Source organism: Pongo abelii, chromosome 6, assembly GCF_028885655.2.
Source record: "Pongo abelii isolate AG06213 chromosome 6, NHGRI_mPonAbe1-v2.0_pri, whole genome shotgun sequence".
NCBI lineage: Eukaryota > Metazoa > Chordata > Mammalia > Primates > Hominidae > Pongo > Pongo abelii.
In genome coordinates this window covers 48,635,303-48,652,500 of record NC_071991.2, presented here as the reverse complement: position 1 = coordinate 48,652,500, position 17,198 = coordinate 48,635,303, and the positions used below count along the sequence as shown (strand labels likewise).

Sequence of the window (17,198 nt, the reverse complement as noted above, 5' to 3'; positions counted from 1 at the left end):
AAGTAACCAGTACCTGGGCCTCGCCGCCCAGAGGCAACAAAGTCAGGATTCCAACTCAGCTCCGACACCTGTGGCCTGGCTTTTAACAGTTTAGGGGGAGGCTCACAATTAAGAATAAACGCAGAAAAACGTTTGCAGCCGAGATAAAGAGTGCTGTGTGAACCTGAGGAAGGAGGGAGAACCCGCTCAGCTGGAGGCAAGTCTGAGGAGTCTTCCCGGGAGAGGTCCCCTTGAGCGGGGACCTGACCGGGTGAGTAGCAGATGGCATCCCCGGAAGAGGGGACCAGGAGGGCCGGGTGTGGAGGGAGGACAGCGGTGATGTGGCTCCTCCTGGCAAGAGCTTAGGACGAGATATGGAGAGAAGACTGACGGGAGCCACAGGCCAGCTCTTCCAAGGCAGGCTAAGGATGTTGAGGTGGTTCTGCAGCGCTGGGGAGCATTGCAGGCTTGTGTGGGAGTAGGAACAGGTAGAGGAGGGGGCCTGCAGCCGCGGTGCGGGGAGCAGGGCAGGTATCGGGGCGGGGATGGGGGCTGGCTCTCGTTGCCGTCATATTATTGTGCGGTCCTTTGGCTAAGGTGTTAGTAGAGCTGGTGGGGGCCAGATTGGTCACACTAGTCTCAGAGAAAGGACTGAGGGGCTGGAAAGCAAGTGCAGAGGTGGGCTATTGGGACACTGTTGAGTGTCACAGGGACATGGGTTCGAGTTCTGCCTCCACCCTGACCAGCTTCAGGTTTCTAAGAAGTTGATCTTTGTTAGGTTTAAAAAAAAAAAAAAAAATTCAGGAAAAGAGCCAGGTTTGGGGAGAAGATGCTGATCCCTGTTTTGGACAAGTTGAACTTGGGTGCCTATAGGTCAACTGCCCAGGCAGTTGGGAGCGGGTGGGGAAACCTGCCTTTCCAGAGCCTTCCATGATGGGTCTGCTGTGCTCCCATCAAGGGTGGGACATTCCTCCATGAGAACACACATCAAACCGTGGAGTGCCTCGGCTGTCAGGCCTGCCTCCCAGCCAGACTGCACATCTAGAGAAGTAGAGGGAAGCTTACCTGAAGATGACAATCCCAATGATGATGATGATGATGATGATGGTGATGACGATGGTGATGATTGATCATGATGATGTTTTGAGGGCAGGGAGGCTGTTACCTTTTGTTATGGGCTGAAATGTGTCCCCCAAAAATTTATATTAAAATCTTAACCCCTAGTACTTTAGACTGTGACTTTATTTGCAAATAGGGTCGTTGCAGACACAACTAAGATGAGGTCCTACTGGAGTAGGGTGAGCCCTTCATCCTATATGACCGGTATTCATATAAGAAGAGGAAAAAACAGAAACAAACAGGGAGAGGGCCAAGTGGCCCCGGAGGCAGAGATTATAGTGATGGAGCTGCAAGCCAAGGAACACTGCAGAGCAGCATCTGAGGCTGGGTTCTCCCTGCAGGCTTCAGAGGGAGTGGCCTTGCTCACGGCTTGATTTTGGACTCCCCGCCTCCAGAACCATGGGTGAATAAATTTCTCTAGTTGTAAGCCTCTCAATTGATGGTAATTTGTTATGGCACTCCTAGGAGACTAATAGATGATCACGTCTGTATCCCCAGAACCTGGCACATCATGGCACTGGAAAAGCAAATGAATGAATGAAGTTTAGAGAGGGAATGCAGGAGAACTACTCAGCCTCACAAAGTCAGGTGGAATGTGGCTCTGCCTGCCTCCCCAAAGAAGGCTCTGTAGCCAAGAGCAGCAACAAATAGGCTGAGGGAGACCTGGGATGGTGCCGGTCTCCACCAGCTCACCTTTCTTGGTGTTGTCACTCAGGGCAGATCCTGATGTGGGGAGGGAGAGAGCAGAGAGCAGAGAAACCCTGGAGTTACCAGTGAAGCTTGTCTCTCACCTCAAGGGTGTCCCCTCCCTCCCTTGCTTTCTTCCACCACCACTACCCCATCCTCTCTGCAGTATCTCTGCGTCTGAGCATCAGAGCTAGGGTGACATTTACCCACCCTTTGGGAGTGGGTCCCTGGAAAGGTGCCAGGTGGAGCTGGAGGTTGAAGCAATTTTCAGGGCATTGACAGGAAGAGAGTGAAGGAAGCCCTGGGTAGCACTAAGCGCAGGGCTGTAATAGGTGTTATAGGCCCAAACTCCTGTTCAAATCCTTTCTGGAAATTACTATTGGTGTGACTTTGGGAAAGTCACTCGACCCCTCTGAGCCTCAGTTTCTTTACCTGAAAGATGGAGGTACGTCTACTACCTTTAATATTGTCATAAAGATGAAATGAAATATATTTGGCACGAAATCATCACCACCATCATTATCTTCAGTGGTGGCCAAGTGTCTCTAGGGAAGACAGGAGTGCAATGTGGATGGAAGGGTTTGGGGAGTCCCCAGACCACCCAAATCTGTGAGCAGGATGGCACTGAGAAATGCAGAACATGCCTTGGGGATGGGGGTGATTTTCTACAGTCTGGAGGATGTCCTTCAATCCTGGCTGCTGTGCAGAGCTGAGCAGTGTCCGGGGTGGACGGTCCCCAGCCAAGCATGAGGAGGCCCCTTTGTGGGAGCCAACACCATACAGGGGGACAAGTCCAGATGTCAGGGCCCCATCAGAAGTGGGGGCACAGAGTTGAAACCACCACTGAAAAATAGGCAAGGGGACCCTTGTTGGAAGGAGTTTGCTGGGCATGAGAGAGGCCACCAGTGAGAGAAGGGGCAACCCTGACCTTCAGGGTCAAACCACATAAGGCAGGATTGCCCTGCAGCTTTTGGTTTCGGTGTCTGGCCAGTTTCCAGTAGTCAGTGATGGAAGATGCCATTCCCAAGTACCCTGCTGACTTCTATTGCGACAAATTATTTAATTAAATTATTATTGTTGGGAGGGCATTAGGGACTCGAGTTTTACTGAGCTAAGGAGTGAGTGCAGTGGGTGGGGGATAATGAAAGGTAGGTCAGATTGGAAGGAGGGTCACGGAAAACAAATGTCCTTGACAAAGGTGGGCGGGGCTCATGCAAATGAGACAGTCTAGGGAGCATTTCCTGCGACTTCCTGCTTTCTGGAAACTGCTTAGAAGGCTGAGTAGCTGAAGTTGACCTGAGAGCTTGGTTTTGCCCCAGAAACACACAGACAGCAGAAAGGAGATGGGAGAGGTTCAGGGGTGGCCAGGCCACTGGGCCACTGCAGGCCAGGAGTGCAGGTGCAGCCTGCGCTAGCAAAGATAAGCTTCAAAGGCAAAGGTGAGGTCCTGTCCTAGGCACCCTGGGGCCTTGCTCTTGCTTCCCAGGGGTGTCTCCTGTTTCTGCCTTTATCCCTCCAGGAGGGTAGGGATGGAGGGAGGCACCCTCTTTTTCTCAGATCTGTGTGCCTGGGTGGCCAGGCTGGGCTTGGTAATATGGAAAACTTGTGTCTGCAAGGGCAGTGAAGTTCGAAGGCCTGCTAAAGAGAGCAGCAGGAAAAGAGATGGTTCACTGACTTCTTCCTTCCAGGTGGCCTGGGGAGGAGGAAGAAGGGAGAGATATAAAAGGCCATGGAAGGGATTTCCCACCTGCTTCTGTTTTCCTGAGCTCTGGGGTCAAACCACATAAGGCAGGCGTCGCTTGGTGCTTTTGGTTCTGGGAGTGCCTAACCAGCTTAGCCAGCCGAATTCCGATCCACAGTCAGTGATGGAGGACGCAATCACCTCAGTGTCTTGCTGACTTTCATCATGATGAATTATTTACTTAAAGGATCAATGCTCAGGGTGAGGCACACTAAGGAAGGACTCCAGTGATGAGGAGTGAGTGCGATTGGCTGGGGTTGTGGCTGCACCAGCACCAGCTACTTTGGACACAGCCAGAGAAGAATGACAGGCTCCAGCCCCAGGCCTGCTGTGTATTGTGTGGTAGTCTCTTTGCTCTGAGTTCTGAGATACCTGGAAATGGCATTTTAAAATAGAAATTCCAGAGATGGCTTTACCTCTTGGCAAATGGGCACCATACTGTTCTATGCATGAAGGGATCCTATGAATTTTCCGGACTCTAAATCTCCCCCATTCCCTGGACTCTAAAAGCCCAAGGACAGAATCAGGAACGCAAGGACTAGGCCGTCGATACCACCAGACTTGCTGAGTGATGGGGGGCAATTCCCCAGGCCTCCAGTTTCCTTCATGATATCCAGCAAGGAGAATTTCTCCTGGGGCAGTGGTCCTCACACGTAGGTACCTGGAAGAATCACCCGTGGGACTTCCTGACCTGAGGATTCCTAAGCCCTAACCCAGAGTCTGATGATGAAACATTGACTAGGCCTGGCCTGTGGCCCAGTTGAATTGGTGGCCGTGCTCTGAGGCTCATACTTTGAGAAATACTGATGTGGAGGGAGTTGGTTAAAACAGGGTGCTACCGTGTGTGTGTGTGTGTGTGTGTGTGTGTTTGTTACATATTTTCTTTCCAGAAATGAGGTCTTGCTATCTTGCCTTGGCTGTCCTCAAACTCTTAGGCTCAAGCGATCCTCCCACTTCAGCCTCCCAAGTAGCTGGGAACGTACCATCATGCCCAGTTTGAGCCTACCATAAATAATACTAAAGACGATATAGACAGGGCTGACTGAAATGTCAAGAACTGTGGTGGTTTATTTACTTGGAATTTTGGTGTGGCTTTCAATGGATAGGTAAGGGATTCTTTCAGTAGCAAGGATGATAGCTACCTGGTCCTGTGTCAGAGATCAGCCAGGCAGCTGAAAAAGTTTAGGATTGAAGTTGACAGACAGATAACAGCAGGAGAACTATTGTTACTGTGGCTATTTTATTAAAAGTCTTAAGTCCTTGGCTTCACTGTCCTAATGGAGCTGGCAGTGAGGATTTTTTCACTAATCTAATTACCAAACAAGACTGATGTTGGGTAAATCCTTACTATTTACAGAAGTGGTAAGCAACTGCAGCCCTAGGAATTTCTCTGAAGTTTTTCTTCTGAATTTTTCTGAACAGCATTGATCATCATTTATTTATCTAAGAAGACCAAATTGCAGAGAAGTTGGAAATCAGATCTCTTCATTCTTAACTCCCAGAGGGGTCTCATAGGTCTCCTAGCAAGCAGTCAGACTCTGAGTGGTTTTGGCATTGAGGCTCTTGGGTGGAAGATGTGCTGCCAGCTAGGAGCAGTGAAAGCATAAGAGGATGAAAATTTTAAGGAGCCAGCCACAGCCTCGGCCCCCACCATTGGCAGCTTCCAGATGGCTTCTGGAGGCTGTGGAGGCAAAGGCCTTCATTCTCATCCTCAACATTTAGTATGTTCATGTTCTTGTAGAATTGTCTCAGATAAAGCCAGTCACATATCTAACTCCTAAAAACCTCAGAAGTTTGCCTAACAGCCCTCGGAAGGAACCTCAGTTTACAGGAGGTCTGTGTACCTGGAGGAGGGTGGGCTGGGATGAGAGGGAGACAGACCTCTGCAATTTCCAGTATTTTATTTGAAGACAGTCCAGAGGCTTAAAGGGTCTGAAGGATGCATTATTACTGGGAATCCAGGGTCTGGTGAAAGCTAGAAAGCTGTTGTTTATCTAAGCAAATGGGAGTTTAAGATTAGAAACTGTGAATTTCCCAGCCTTGCCTGTGCTCTAGAAACAATGGGGCTGGGTGCGGTGGCTCACTCCTGTAATCCAAGAACTTTGGGAGGCCGAGGCGGGCAGATCTCTCGAGGCCAGGAGTTCAATACCAGCCTGGCCAACGTGGTAAAACCCAGTCTCTACTAAAAATAGAAGAATTAGCCGGGCTTGGTGGCACATGCTTGTAATCCCAGCTACTCGGGAGGCTGAGGCACAAAAATTGCTTGAACCCGAGAGGCAGAGGTTGCAGTGAGCCAAGATCACACCACTGCACTCCAGCCTGCATGACAAAGCCAGCCTCCATCTCAAAACAAATAAACGAACCAACAAAAAGAAATAATGGGGATCTCAGTTTGTGGGACATTATTACTTGTTGAGCTGAGAAGCTTCTCTTGGCCAGAGGATCTAGTGACTTTCCCAAATACCTCCTTTCTCCCATTTCTCTAACAGGGAAAAAAGCTGGATTCACTGAGAAGTGTCTAAAGCAGTTGTGCTGGTGAGATAAAGCAGGATCTGAATTTTGAATTGCTCATCTCTCACACAGATATTACTTCAAATGGACACAATGAAATATTACTCAAAATATTTCTCAAGACTGAAAACTGTAAATATACAGAATATATATATTGTTTTTAAGGCCAAATCATCTCAAGGAATTTTATGACAGATTTGTCAGTGTGAAATTTACACTGGATGGAGGAGGAAACCTTTTAGAATAGGCCTACAGGAGACTTCGGTAACTCCCTCTCTTGAGTTCTTTAAAACATATACATCTTTCCTACAACAGTTATACTTGCTTGAAATCAGAGTTTAGGTTAGGATTTAGCTGCAAGTGTCAACTTGCAAGATTAAACATTTTAGGGGACCTCCAGTCAAAGATAAACTGCTGGAAGGGAGAAGAGCGGGAGGAGAAGGGAAAAATAAAAGAGCCAGTGCTCCCTCTAGTGGGGAATTGTGGAGAAGCATGCAGAGATTCTTGGTGCCCTTGGTGCTCAAAAACTGGAGGATGTTCTCTGCTTGCTAATTTTTTTTTTTTTTCTTTTTGAGACAGAGTCTTACTCTGTTGCCCAGGCTGGAGTGCAGTGGTGGGCAATCTCAGCTCACTGCAACCTCAGCCTCTTAGGTTCAAGCGATTCTCCTGCCTCAACCTTCCGTGTAGCTGGGATTATAGGCACATGCCACCACCCGGCTAAGTTTTGTATTTTTAGTAGAGACGGGGTTTCGCCATATTGGCCAGGCTGGTCTTGAACTCCTGACCTCAAGTGATCCATCCACCTGCCTCGGCCTCCGAAAGTGCTAAGATTACAGGCGTGAACCACCATGCCCAGCCTCAGCTTATTAATGTCTAATTGCTGACTAGAACACTCCAACTCCCTCACCAAAGAGCAAATTAGAGCTCCAACACAAATGAGTAACAAAAAGAATTACTGTCTTCTTTCATTCAGGAGGGTCAGTTGATGTGTAGGACCATATTTTAATGAAGATATAACAGTAATTAAGTGGGAAAGTACTCCTAATATAATAGGGGCATTTTTAAATGGCAAGAGAACAAAATATCTGGTTTATCTAAATGTGGATATTTACACCTTAGGTCATTACATATTAAGAATTTGAATCTATATGGTGACAGGATTTTTTCGGGTTTATCTCACCCCGATGATGGGGAAAAAAATCTCCAGAACTCCATAGTCTCTTGAAATGATTGTCCACTGAAATTCCACCTATTCATAAAGTGCTCCCACAACTTGCTGACAAGCATAGGTATTTTACATCCTGCCATGAGTTTCAAGACATTAACTCCTTTAGCTATCGAAAATGGATAAAAACCATAGGTGACTGACAAGACTTTCACAAGTGCAGACCAAGGGTTGGATTCAAAGCCTGGTCATATGGTTTGGCTGTGTCCCCACCCAAATCTCATCTTGAATTCCCACATGTTGCAGGAGGGAATCAGTGGGAGGTAATTGAATCATGGGGGCAGGTCTTTCCCATGCTGTTCTCGTGAGAGTGAATAAGTCTCATGAGATTTGATGGTTTCATAAGGGGGAGTTTCCCTGCACAAGCTCTCTTCTCTTGTCTGCTGCCATGTAAGACGTGCCTTTCACCTTCTGCCATGACTGTGAGGCCTCCCCAGCCACGTAAAACTGTAAGTCCAATAAACCTCTTTCTTCTGTAAATTGCCCAGTCTCAGGTATGTCTTTATCAGCAATGTGAAAACTGACTAATATAGTAAATTGGTCCCAGCAGTGGGGTGCTGCCGAAAAGATACCCAAAAATGTGAAAGCGACTTTGGAACTGGGTAATAGGCAGGGGTTGGAACAGTTTGGAGGCTTCAGAAGGAGACAGGAAAATGTGGGAAAGTTTGGAACTCCCGAGAGACTTGTCGAATGGCTTTGACCAAAATGCTGATAATGATATGGACAATGAAATCCAGGTTGAGGTGGTCTCAGATGGAATTGAGGAACTTGTTGGGAACGGGAGCAAAGGTGGCTCTTGTTATGTTTTAGCAAAGAGACAGACAGGATTTTGCCCCTACCCTAGAGACTTGTGGAGCTTTGAACTTGAGAGAGATGATTTAGGGTATTGGCTGGAAGAAATTTCTAAGCAGCAAAGCATTGGAGAAGTGACTTGGGTTTTTTGTGTTTTTTTTTGTTTTTTTAAGTCAGAGACTCACTGTGTCACCCAGGCTGGAGTGCAGTGGCATGATCTCAGCTCACTGCAACCTCTGCCTCCCAGGTTCAAGTGATTCTCCTGCCTCAGCCTCTGAAGTAGCTGGGATTACAGGCGTGCGCCACCATGCCCAGCTAATTTTTTGTATTTTTAGTAGAGACAGCATTCCACCATGTTGGCCAGGCTAGTGTCAAGCTCCTGACTTCGGGTGATCCACCTGCCTCAGCCTCCCAACATGCTGGAATTACAGGTGTGAGCCACCGCACCCAGATAGCATTCAGTTTTAAAAGGGAAACAGAGCATAAAAGTTTGGGAAGCTTGCAGCCTGATAATGTGATAGAAAAGAAAATCCCATTTTTTGAGGAGAAATTCAGGCTGGCTACAGAAATTTGCATAACAAGGAGCTGCATGTTAATCACTAAAATAGGAAAAATGTCTCCAGGACATGTCAGAGACCTTTGCGGCAGCCCCTCCCATAACAGACCCTCAGGTTTAGGAGGAAAAAATGGTTTCATGGGCTGGGCCCAGGGTCCCTGTACTGTATGCAGTCTAGGGACTTGATGCCCTGCATCTCAGCTGCTCCAGTGATGACTAAAAGGGGCCAAGGCACAGCTTGGGCTATTGCTTCAGATGGTGGAAGCCCCAAGCCTTGGCATCTTCTGTGTGGTGTGGATTCAAAGCCTGGTCATATGGTTTGGCTGTGTCCCCACCCAAATCTCATCTTGAATTCCCACATGTTCAAGAATTGAGGTTAGGGAACCTCTGCCTAGATTTCAGAGGATGTATGAAAATGCCTGGATGCCCAGGCAGAAGTTTCCTGCAGGGGCGGGTCCCTCATGGAGAATCTCTGCTAGGGCAGTGCAGAAGGGAAATGTGGGGTGGGAGCCTCAACAGAGTCCCAACTGGGTCACCACCTAGTGGAGCTGTGAGAAGAGGGCTACCGTCCTCCAGACTCCAGAATGGTAGATCCACCGATAGCTTGCACTGTGCACCTGGAGAAGCCGCAAACATTCAACACCAGCTAGTGAAAGCAGCCAGATGGGGGAGCTGCAAAGCCACAGGGGCGAAACTACCCAAGGCCATGGGAGCCCATCTTGTGCATCAATGTGACCTCGGTGTGAGACATGGAGTCAAAGGAGACAATTTTGGAGATTTAAGATTTGACTGCCCACTAGATTTCAGACTTGCATGGGGCCTGTCACCCCTTTGTTTTGGCCAATGTCTCCCATTTGGAATGGCTGTTATTTACCCAATGCCTGTATCTCCATTGCATCTAGGAAGTAACTAACTTGATTTTGATTTTACAGGCTCATAGGCGGGAGGGACTTGTCTTGGATGAGACTTTGGACTGTGGACTTTTGAGTTAATGCTGAAGTAAGACTTTGGGGGACTACTGGGAAGGCACGATTGGTTTTGAAATGTGAGGACATGCAATTTGGGAGAGGCCAGGGCAGAATGATATGGCTTGGATGGGTCTTCACCCAAATTTCATCTTGAATTCTCATGTGTTGTGGGAGGGACTTGGTGGGAGGTAACTGAATCATGGGGGCAGGTCTTTTCTATGCTGTTCTTGTGGTAGTGAATAAGTCTCACGAGACCTGATGGTTTTATAAGGGGGAGTTTCCCTGCACAAACTCTCTTCTCTTGTCTGGTGCCATGTGAGACGGGCTTTTCACCTTCACCTTTCACCATGATTGTGAGGCCTCCCCAGCCACGTGGAACTGTAAATGCAATAAACTTCTTTTGGAAATTGCCCAGTCTCAGGTATGTCTTTATCAGCAGCATGAAAACTATTATACCTGGTTACCTGCCCCTGATGGGGCACTCTTCTCTCCATCCCGGCTTCATGCTCATCTTCTGATACAGTGTTGGCTCCCATGGTCATCTGCAGGAGGTCTCAGGGGATCTCCCACAGGCCTATGATGACCCAAACAACTGCATTCCTGGTCTACTACTTCCCCTGGGAAGGTGCTTTTATTCCAAACATAAGCTTTGCAAAAAGCAGTAATAAAATCCCGTGAACAATCACCATTTAGCAAATTATCTTCCTCTCTGCTTCAAACACACAGGCAGACCCACTGACTAGAGTGTACATTTTTTCTGTAGCACTTTTTGGTCAAGGGAATGTGGCTGTGCCATAACCTTCTTCTGTGCCTCTTCTCTTCTCTTATTCACCAGAGGATCTCTGGTAATCAGCACAGGTCCTGCTTGATACATTCTGCATAGAAGTTTACTAAATGAACAGGATAGTACCTTAAGACAAAATTGTCCCTCTGAGGCCGGGCACGGTGGCCCATGCCTGTAATCCCAGCACTTTGGGAGGCAAAGGCAGGTGGATCACCTGAAGTCAGGAGTTTGAGAGCAGCCTGGCCAACGTGGTGAAACTAAAAATACAAAAAAATTAGCCAGGCATGGTGGCGGATGCCTGTAATCCTAGCTACTCAGGAGGCTGAGGCAGAAGAATCACTTGAACCCAGGAGGTGGAGGTTGCAGAGAGCCGAGATCGCACCATTGCATTCCAGCTTGGACAACAAGAGCGAAACTCCGTCGCAAAAAAAGAAAAAAAATTGTCCCTCTGATATGGTTTGGCTGTGTCCCCACCCAAATCTCATCTTGAATTGTAGCTCCCAAGATTCCCACGTGTCATGAGAGGGACCTGGTGGGAGGTAATTACATCATGGGGGCAAGTCTTTCCTATGCTGTTCTTATGATTGATAGTGAATAAGTCTCATGAGATCTGATGGTTTTATAAAGGGGAGTTCCCCTGCACATGCTCTTTTGCCTGCCGCCATGTAAGACATCACTTTGCTCTTCCTTCATCTTCCACCATGATTGTGAGGCCTCTCCTGCCATGTGGAACTGTGAGTCCATTAAACCTCTTTCCTTTATAAATTACCCAGTTTTGAGTATGTCTTTATTAGCAGCATGAGAATAGACTAATACAACCTATCTGCTTTTCCTTTCTCCATATGTCCCATGAGAGTATAAGCTAAAATAACTAGGGAAAAGGTGAAGTGTGGTAAATATAATATTTTTCTAAGAAGTAACGGCACTAGAAGACAAGCATGATTAATGTCCTTTTGACAATTATCACAAAATAAAAAAGAAACACCACAATACAAATATAATTGGGTTTTCAAAGAAACCAAGTTACATGCATATATAGCCACACACTTCATCTGAGAACCTTGGCACTGTTTCTTTTTATTATAGCTAGACACAAAATGCCCAAAGATATACAAAACAAACAATACAAATTTTAAACACTTTTACAAAGGTGAAAATATAAAGAAATGAAGACTATGGATTTATGTTTGCAAACATTAATTTCCTTTGAATCCTGTCTGGTGTTAAAACTTAGCAGTTTATCAGAATTTGTATTTGATACAACTATTTTTAAAATTATAGTGGACAAAACTAATGAAATTCTAATCATCAATAGCCTATGACAAATAACTATTATAATTAAAATTAATACAATCTTCAACTATTCTCCTAAGTACTGTTGCTATAATTTTCTGTTTATTAAAACTTTTTATTTTAGGGAAAAAAACTGACCTTACTGCTATTTCTGGAAAAAGAATTAATAAACTCTCATTAAATATTCAATCTCAACTTTTAAAGCTTAAAGCTCTTTATTTCTGCTAATCTGAAACTATTTTTGGTTCACTGCTAACTTTTAAAATATCTTAATCAATGTAATTTAAGGTCATTTTGTCTGCAGAGTGCTCATGTTTTTCATCTTTATACCAAAGCAGTAAGGCAAAAAAGCAGTTCCTTTTCCAAATCAGACAAAGAGAAAATAATATTCATCCATTTTAAAAGTCAGGAACTAGAACTGCTGCAAATGATCCTACCAACAGGAAATTAAGGCTGCTGTGATTTTCCTTTATATTTAAACCATAAAGTAAGATTAGAAGTGCTATTCCCTGTGAAAGTTGAATTTATAACCTTTGGGCTTGAATCACAGGCCATAAATATTGCCATTTCTGTTTATACTTCTAAGACACTGTTTTCACAATCACTTTTGGTAAGTTTTTAGATGCAATTAGAAAACACTACACAATGCTGAGAAAGTGCACAACTCTGCTACAAGGAGATACATGCTAGAGGTGTAAGAGCAGATTCTAGTGTTTGGTGAGCATTGGCACAGTCTGCCCCAGCCTGGCACACAGATGTACAGGACACACACTACCCAGCATGACACGTAGTTGGGGAGCAGGGGCTAAGGCCTTTCAATGCTCCAAAGTGTCTGGCCCTCTACTGCTAAAAGCAAGATTTGTGGTTTTGCAAGAACCTTTGGGCACCAGCTAGAGTATATCGTGTTTGCTGCAACATTCTTCTTTGAGGCAAGTCCTTCTAGATACGTGAAAGAGAAAAATCATGTAACGTCTCCTGCAAAAGATTTCCCAAAATCATTTTCTAGCATGAATGTGAACCAGGCTTCACAGTATATATCTACCAGTATTAGCACCATTATTTTAGCCTGCACTGAGGTAAAGATAAACTCTCAGACAGCTTTGGGTAGAAATTCCAGCAGCAATCTTGAGTGGGGTGTTTACAGCAGCATTCTTTCTGATCATTAAGTTGTATGAAGAACCGTTTGAATCCAGGTATATATATCCAAGTATATACTGAAGCTGATAAAATACAAAGCTAGGCTAGCAGGAGAAATACAGCAAAACAGAACTCTCATTTTAAAATTTAAACTATGTCATTACTGGGTTGATGAAGTCAAAGATTTGATAAAATGTACTGAACAAATAGCACAAAGCTGGCTTTATAAACCATCAATACCCAGAAATTTCTTTTTTCAGAGCATGGTCAAGTTTACTGCAGGTGCTACCCATCGACATCCAGAACCTACATTTAACCAGGTCAGTCTATTTGTCCTCTGCTTGTTACATATTCTGTTTCATAAAAAAGGTGAGTAGCCTTTCCCCAATTATTTTTATTCGTGTAGAAAAACCTCTCTGGAATTTGTACTTATTTTTATAAAGGATGCAGTGGAAAAGACGTTAAAACTCTGTAAAAAATTTTAAAGGGTACAATATGTTTCAGCAAATGAAAAGGTAGTTAAGAGATAACTGGACAAAAAGAGGTGATTCTCTAATTTAGTTCCTATAAGCTGATAAGGTGAAACAATAATGTTAAAATAAAACACTTAATGAAAAATTTTCAAATTGCTTTTCCTCGCCCTTTAAAATTCCTTAACATATAAAAGAAATAAGAAAGCTGAGATATAGCTAGCTTTTTGGAGCAACACAAAACTAATTTTTCAAAGGAGAATAATTACCATTATTTATCAAATAAAATGTAACTTTGGAGTCTGACCAGCAATGGAATTCAGCCAGTCTCCAGTTGGAGCTGACCTCCATATTTAGGCAGAAGCAGTAGGCCAGTGCTTACTGCTCAGGCAGAAATTTATCATGCAATTTGACCAAGAGTCTTCAAAAATGCTCAGCAGTAGTATTTTCATCTGACTCTGTCGAGATTCAGAAAATAGGAATAACTTTCCCCTGCAGCCTATAGAAACATTTTAGGGAAATAGTTTAAGATCTGTACTTAACCTAAAAATTCTGCTGAATACTGAAGACCCTTCTTCAGAAAACACAAGTAGTCACTCTTCTTTTATAAATCTTCTGGTGCTAACTGCACCTAACTGGTAATATACATGGAGGCATAGCTTAGCTATGTTTGCCAGAATGCTAATTACTATATAAGATCTTTCAGTTCCCTGTCAGTCAGTTCATTCACTTCCATGATCTTCTCTAAGTGTTCCATATATCGGCCATGGTCCTGCAGGAAATGAGGGACCCTCATGTTTTCGGTAACTGCCAATCCTTTTAAGCGATCCACATCTTCATAAGAAACCTGAAAAAAGGAAGATGAGTTAAATTAAAAATGTAACTACAATGTACATTTTAAGGATGAATTTCTTCCCTGGGCCTTAAATGAAAGTATACAGATCATTTGTCAAATTATTTTAATAGCTGCAAAGTAACGAAAATCAGTGACTTACATTTTCTTCACTGTGTTAAATAATAATGTATTTCTCTGCCCCTTATACCATGATCATATTAAAAGAGTATTATTATTATTTTTTTCCTGAGATGGAGTTTCATTCTTCTTGCCCAGGCTGGAGTGCAGTGGCGTGATCTTGGCTCACTGCAACCTCCGCCTCCCGGGTTCAGGTGATTTTCCTGCCTCAGCCTCCCGAGTAGCTGGGATTACGGGCGCCCGCCACCACACCTGGCTAATTTTTTATATTTTTAGTAGAGATGATGTTTCATTAGCCAGGCTGGTCTCAAACTCCTGACCTCAGGTGATCCACCCACCTTGGCCTCCCAAAGTGCTAGGATTACAGGCGTGAGCCACCATGCCCAGCCTAAAAGATTATTTTAAAAAGTCAAATTTGATTTAATACTCTACCTTGAACCTACTCAGTTTGTCTAAAAATTAGACAGCCATACTTACTATATTTGTGTGTGAGAGAGACTCTAAAACCAAACAAGTCTTCTGGCTAAATCGAAATAAAAGAATCAACAAAATAACTAGAATATAAATGACATACTATTAAATTAGAAAATTAGCACAATTATACAGGCTGAGCATCCCAAATCTAAAAATGCAAAATCTGAAATGCTGCAAACTTTTGGAGCACCCACGTGATGCTCACAGAAAATACTCATTGGAGCATGTGGAATTTCCAATTTGGGGATTTCGGATGCTCAACTAGTAAAGAATGTAAATACTCCAAAATTAAAAAAAAATCCAAAATCCAAAACACTTCTAGTCCCAGGCATTTTAGAGAAGAGATACTCAATCCATATATTAGGTTCCTATTTCTCTTTAATTTAGGATACATAATGATTTGTGATTTGTATTACATCTTCTTGCTTTTATTTTGAATTTTTGTAAAAAAGTTCACATCTTTTTAATTCTCCTATTTAAGAAGCTAGTTTCTCACAGGTACTTATATTAGGTTTAAGGAGGAAGCTTTTAAAGTTCTATAAATTATCTTTATTCTTAAATTTTTTTTTAATTTTAAATTTCTCTGTCACCCTAGCAGGAGTGCAGTGATGCAATCACAGCTCAGTGTGGCCTCAAACTCCTGGGCTCAAGCGATCCTTCCCATTTAGCCTCCCTACAGACATGTGCCACCATGCCCGGCTAATTTGTTTTTGTTTTTGTAGAGAGGGGGGTCTTGCTATGTTGCCCAGGCTGGTCTCGAACTCCTAGTCTCAAGTGATCCTCTCGCCTCCACCTCCCAAAGTGCTGTGATTATAGGTGTGAGCCACAATGCCCGGCCTTAAATTATCTTCAAATTCTAAAAGATAGTTGACTTTAAAAACTATAGTCTTCTGATCAATACTCTTCCAGGCTCAGTAGGAAGGCTTTAAGAAAAGAACTCAGCGCGGTGCCAGTGGCTCACACCTGTAATCCCAGCACTTTGGGAGGCTGAGGTGGGAATGATCACTTGAGGTCAGGAGTTCGAGACTAGCCTGGCCAACGTGGTGAAACCCCGTCTCTACTAAAAATACAAAAATTAGCTGGGTGTGGTGGCAGGTGCCTGTAATCTGAGCTACTTGGGAGGCTAAGGCAGGAGAATCATTTGAACCCAGGAGACGAGAGGTTGCAGTGAGCCGAGATCGCGCCACTGTACTCCAGCCTGGGTGACAGAGTAAGACTCCGTCTCAATAAATAAATAAATAAATAGCCGGGAGCAGTGGCTCACACCTGTAATCCTAGCACTTTGGGAGGCCGAGGCAGGCGGATCCTGAGGTCAGGAGTTTGAGACCATCCTGACCAACACGGAGAAACCCTGTCTCTACTAAAAATACAAAATTAGCCGGGCGTGGTGGTGCATGCCTGTAATCTCAGCTACTCAGGGGGCTGAGGCAAGGAGAATTGCTTGAACCTGGGAGGCAAATGTTGCAGTGAGCCAAGTTCGCGACATTGCACCCAGCCTGGGCAACAAGAGCAAAAACTCCATATCAAAAAAATAAATAAATAAATAAAAATAAAGAACTCATGTTCATATTACATCTATATTTTATGAAGGTTTTTAAAGTTTTACTACTAATATTATTTATTTGGTATTTATACCACTAAATGTAAGCAAAATAGGTTTGTTGATATTGGTATGGTTTAATAATTCTTAAACTATTCTCAGTTTATTATAGGAAAGAGTAAATATACTGACATTGAGAAACAAGGTTCTGATTTTAAGAGACGGTAAATACAAATATGGAATGGCAGAGGAGGTATGAAAGAATCTTGTAGGGTCTGATGTGAATTGCAGTGCCCTTATGATTGAACAGATAGATATGATTTGCTCACTGAAAAGGTCTAGAAGCAAGAGTACCCCAGTAGCAAGGAACACACCAAGAACTCAGCTCCTGTTTTTAAAATACCAATTAAAAGGAAACAAGACTTCATTAGAGAAAATGGCTGATCTGAGATTTGGGTAGGAAAAGTACAAACTGTGCCCAGACATTTTACTGTGTCAGACAACATGGAGACATGTTTAAGACACAGGCGCAGCCGTGAAAAAGTTGAATAAAATAAAGTCCAATTAAGTCCATAATAATACTACAAAAACGGGGAGTGACAAAGAAATATAAAAAAATTAGAAGATCTCTATTTTGTTACCACCAGTGTAACTGATTTGAGAAAAGATCATCAAGGGTTATTAGGGAATAGTCCATTCATAAATATTACCCTAAAGACTATTTACTAATACAATGGGGGAAAGGTACTTTTACAATGGGGAGATCTGGTGGTCACTAACTTAACCCAGGTGATCAAACACTGCAGGTGATCAAACACCCAGATGATCAAATGGAGCAAAATGACACGTACTTTCTAATGTGATGCAATGGGAAATACACATCACTTACGTAGTATTCTTGGCAAAAATGTTTAACCTGAATCTCATCAGAAGGAAACAATCTGATAAT

General features: G+C 43.9%; 1 protein-coding gene across 7 annotated transcripts in view; it reads right to left on the bottom strand.

Moving 5' to 3' along the window:
* Positions 1 to 11,415: 11,415 nt before the first annotated feature.
* Positions 11,416 to 17,198, bottom strand: part of MATCAP2 (microtubule associated tyrosine carboxypeptidase 2) — a 66,132-nt gene continuing 60,349 nt past the window's right edge. For all 7 annotated transcript variants that reach the window (XM_054559313.1, XM_002818052.6, XM_054559310.2 and 4 more), the window contains one exon: positions 11,416 to 14,109. In XM_054559313.1, the coding sequence (XP_054415288.1) occupies positions 13,951 to 14,109 (159 nt within the window). In that variant the 3' untranslated portion in view covers positions 11,416 to 13,950. The remainder of the gene's footprint in view (positions 14,110 to 17,198) is intronic.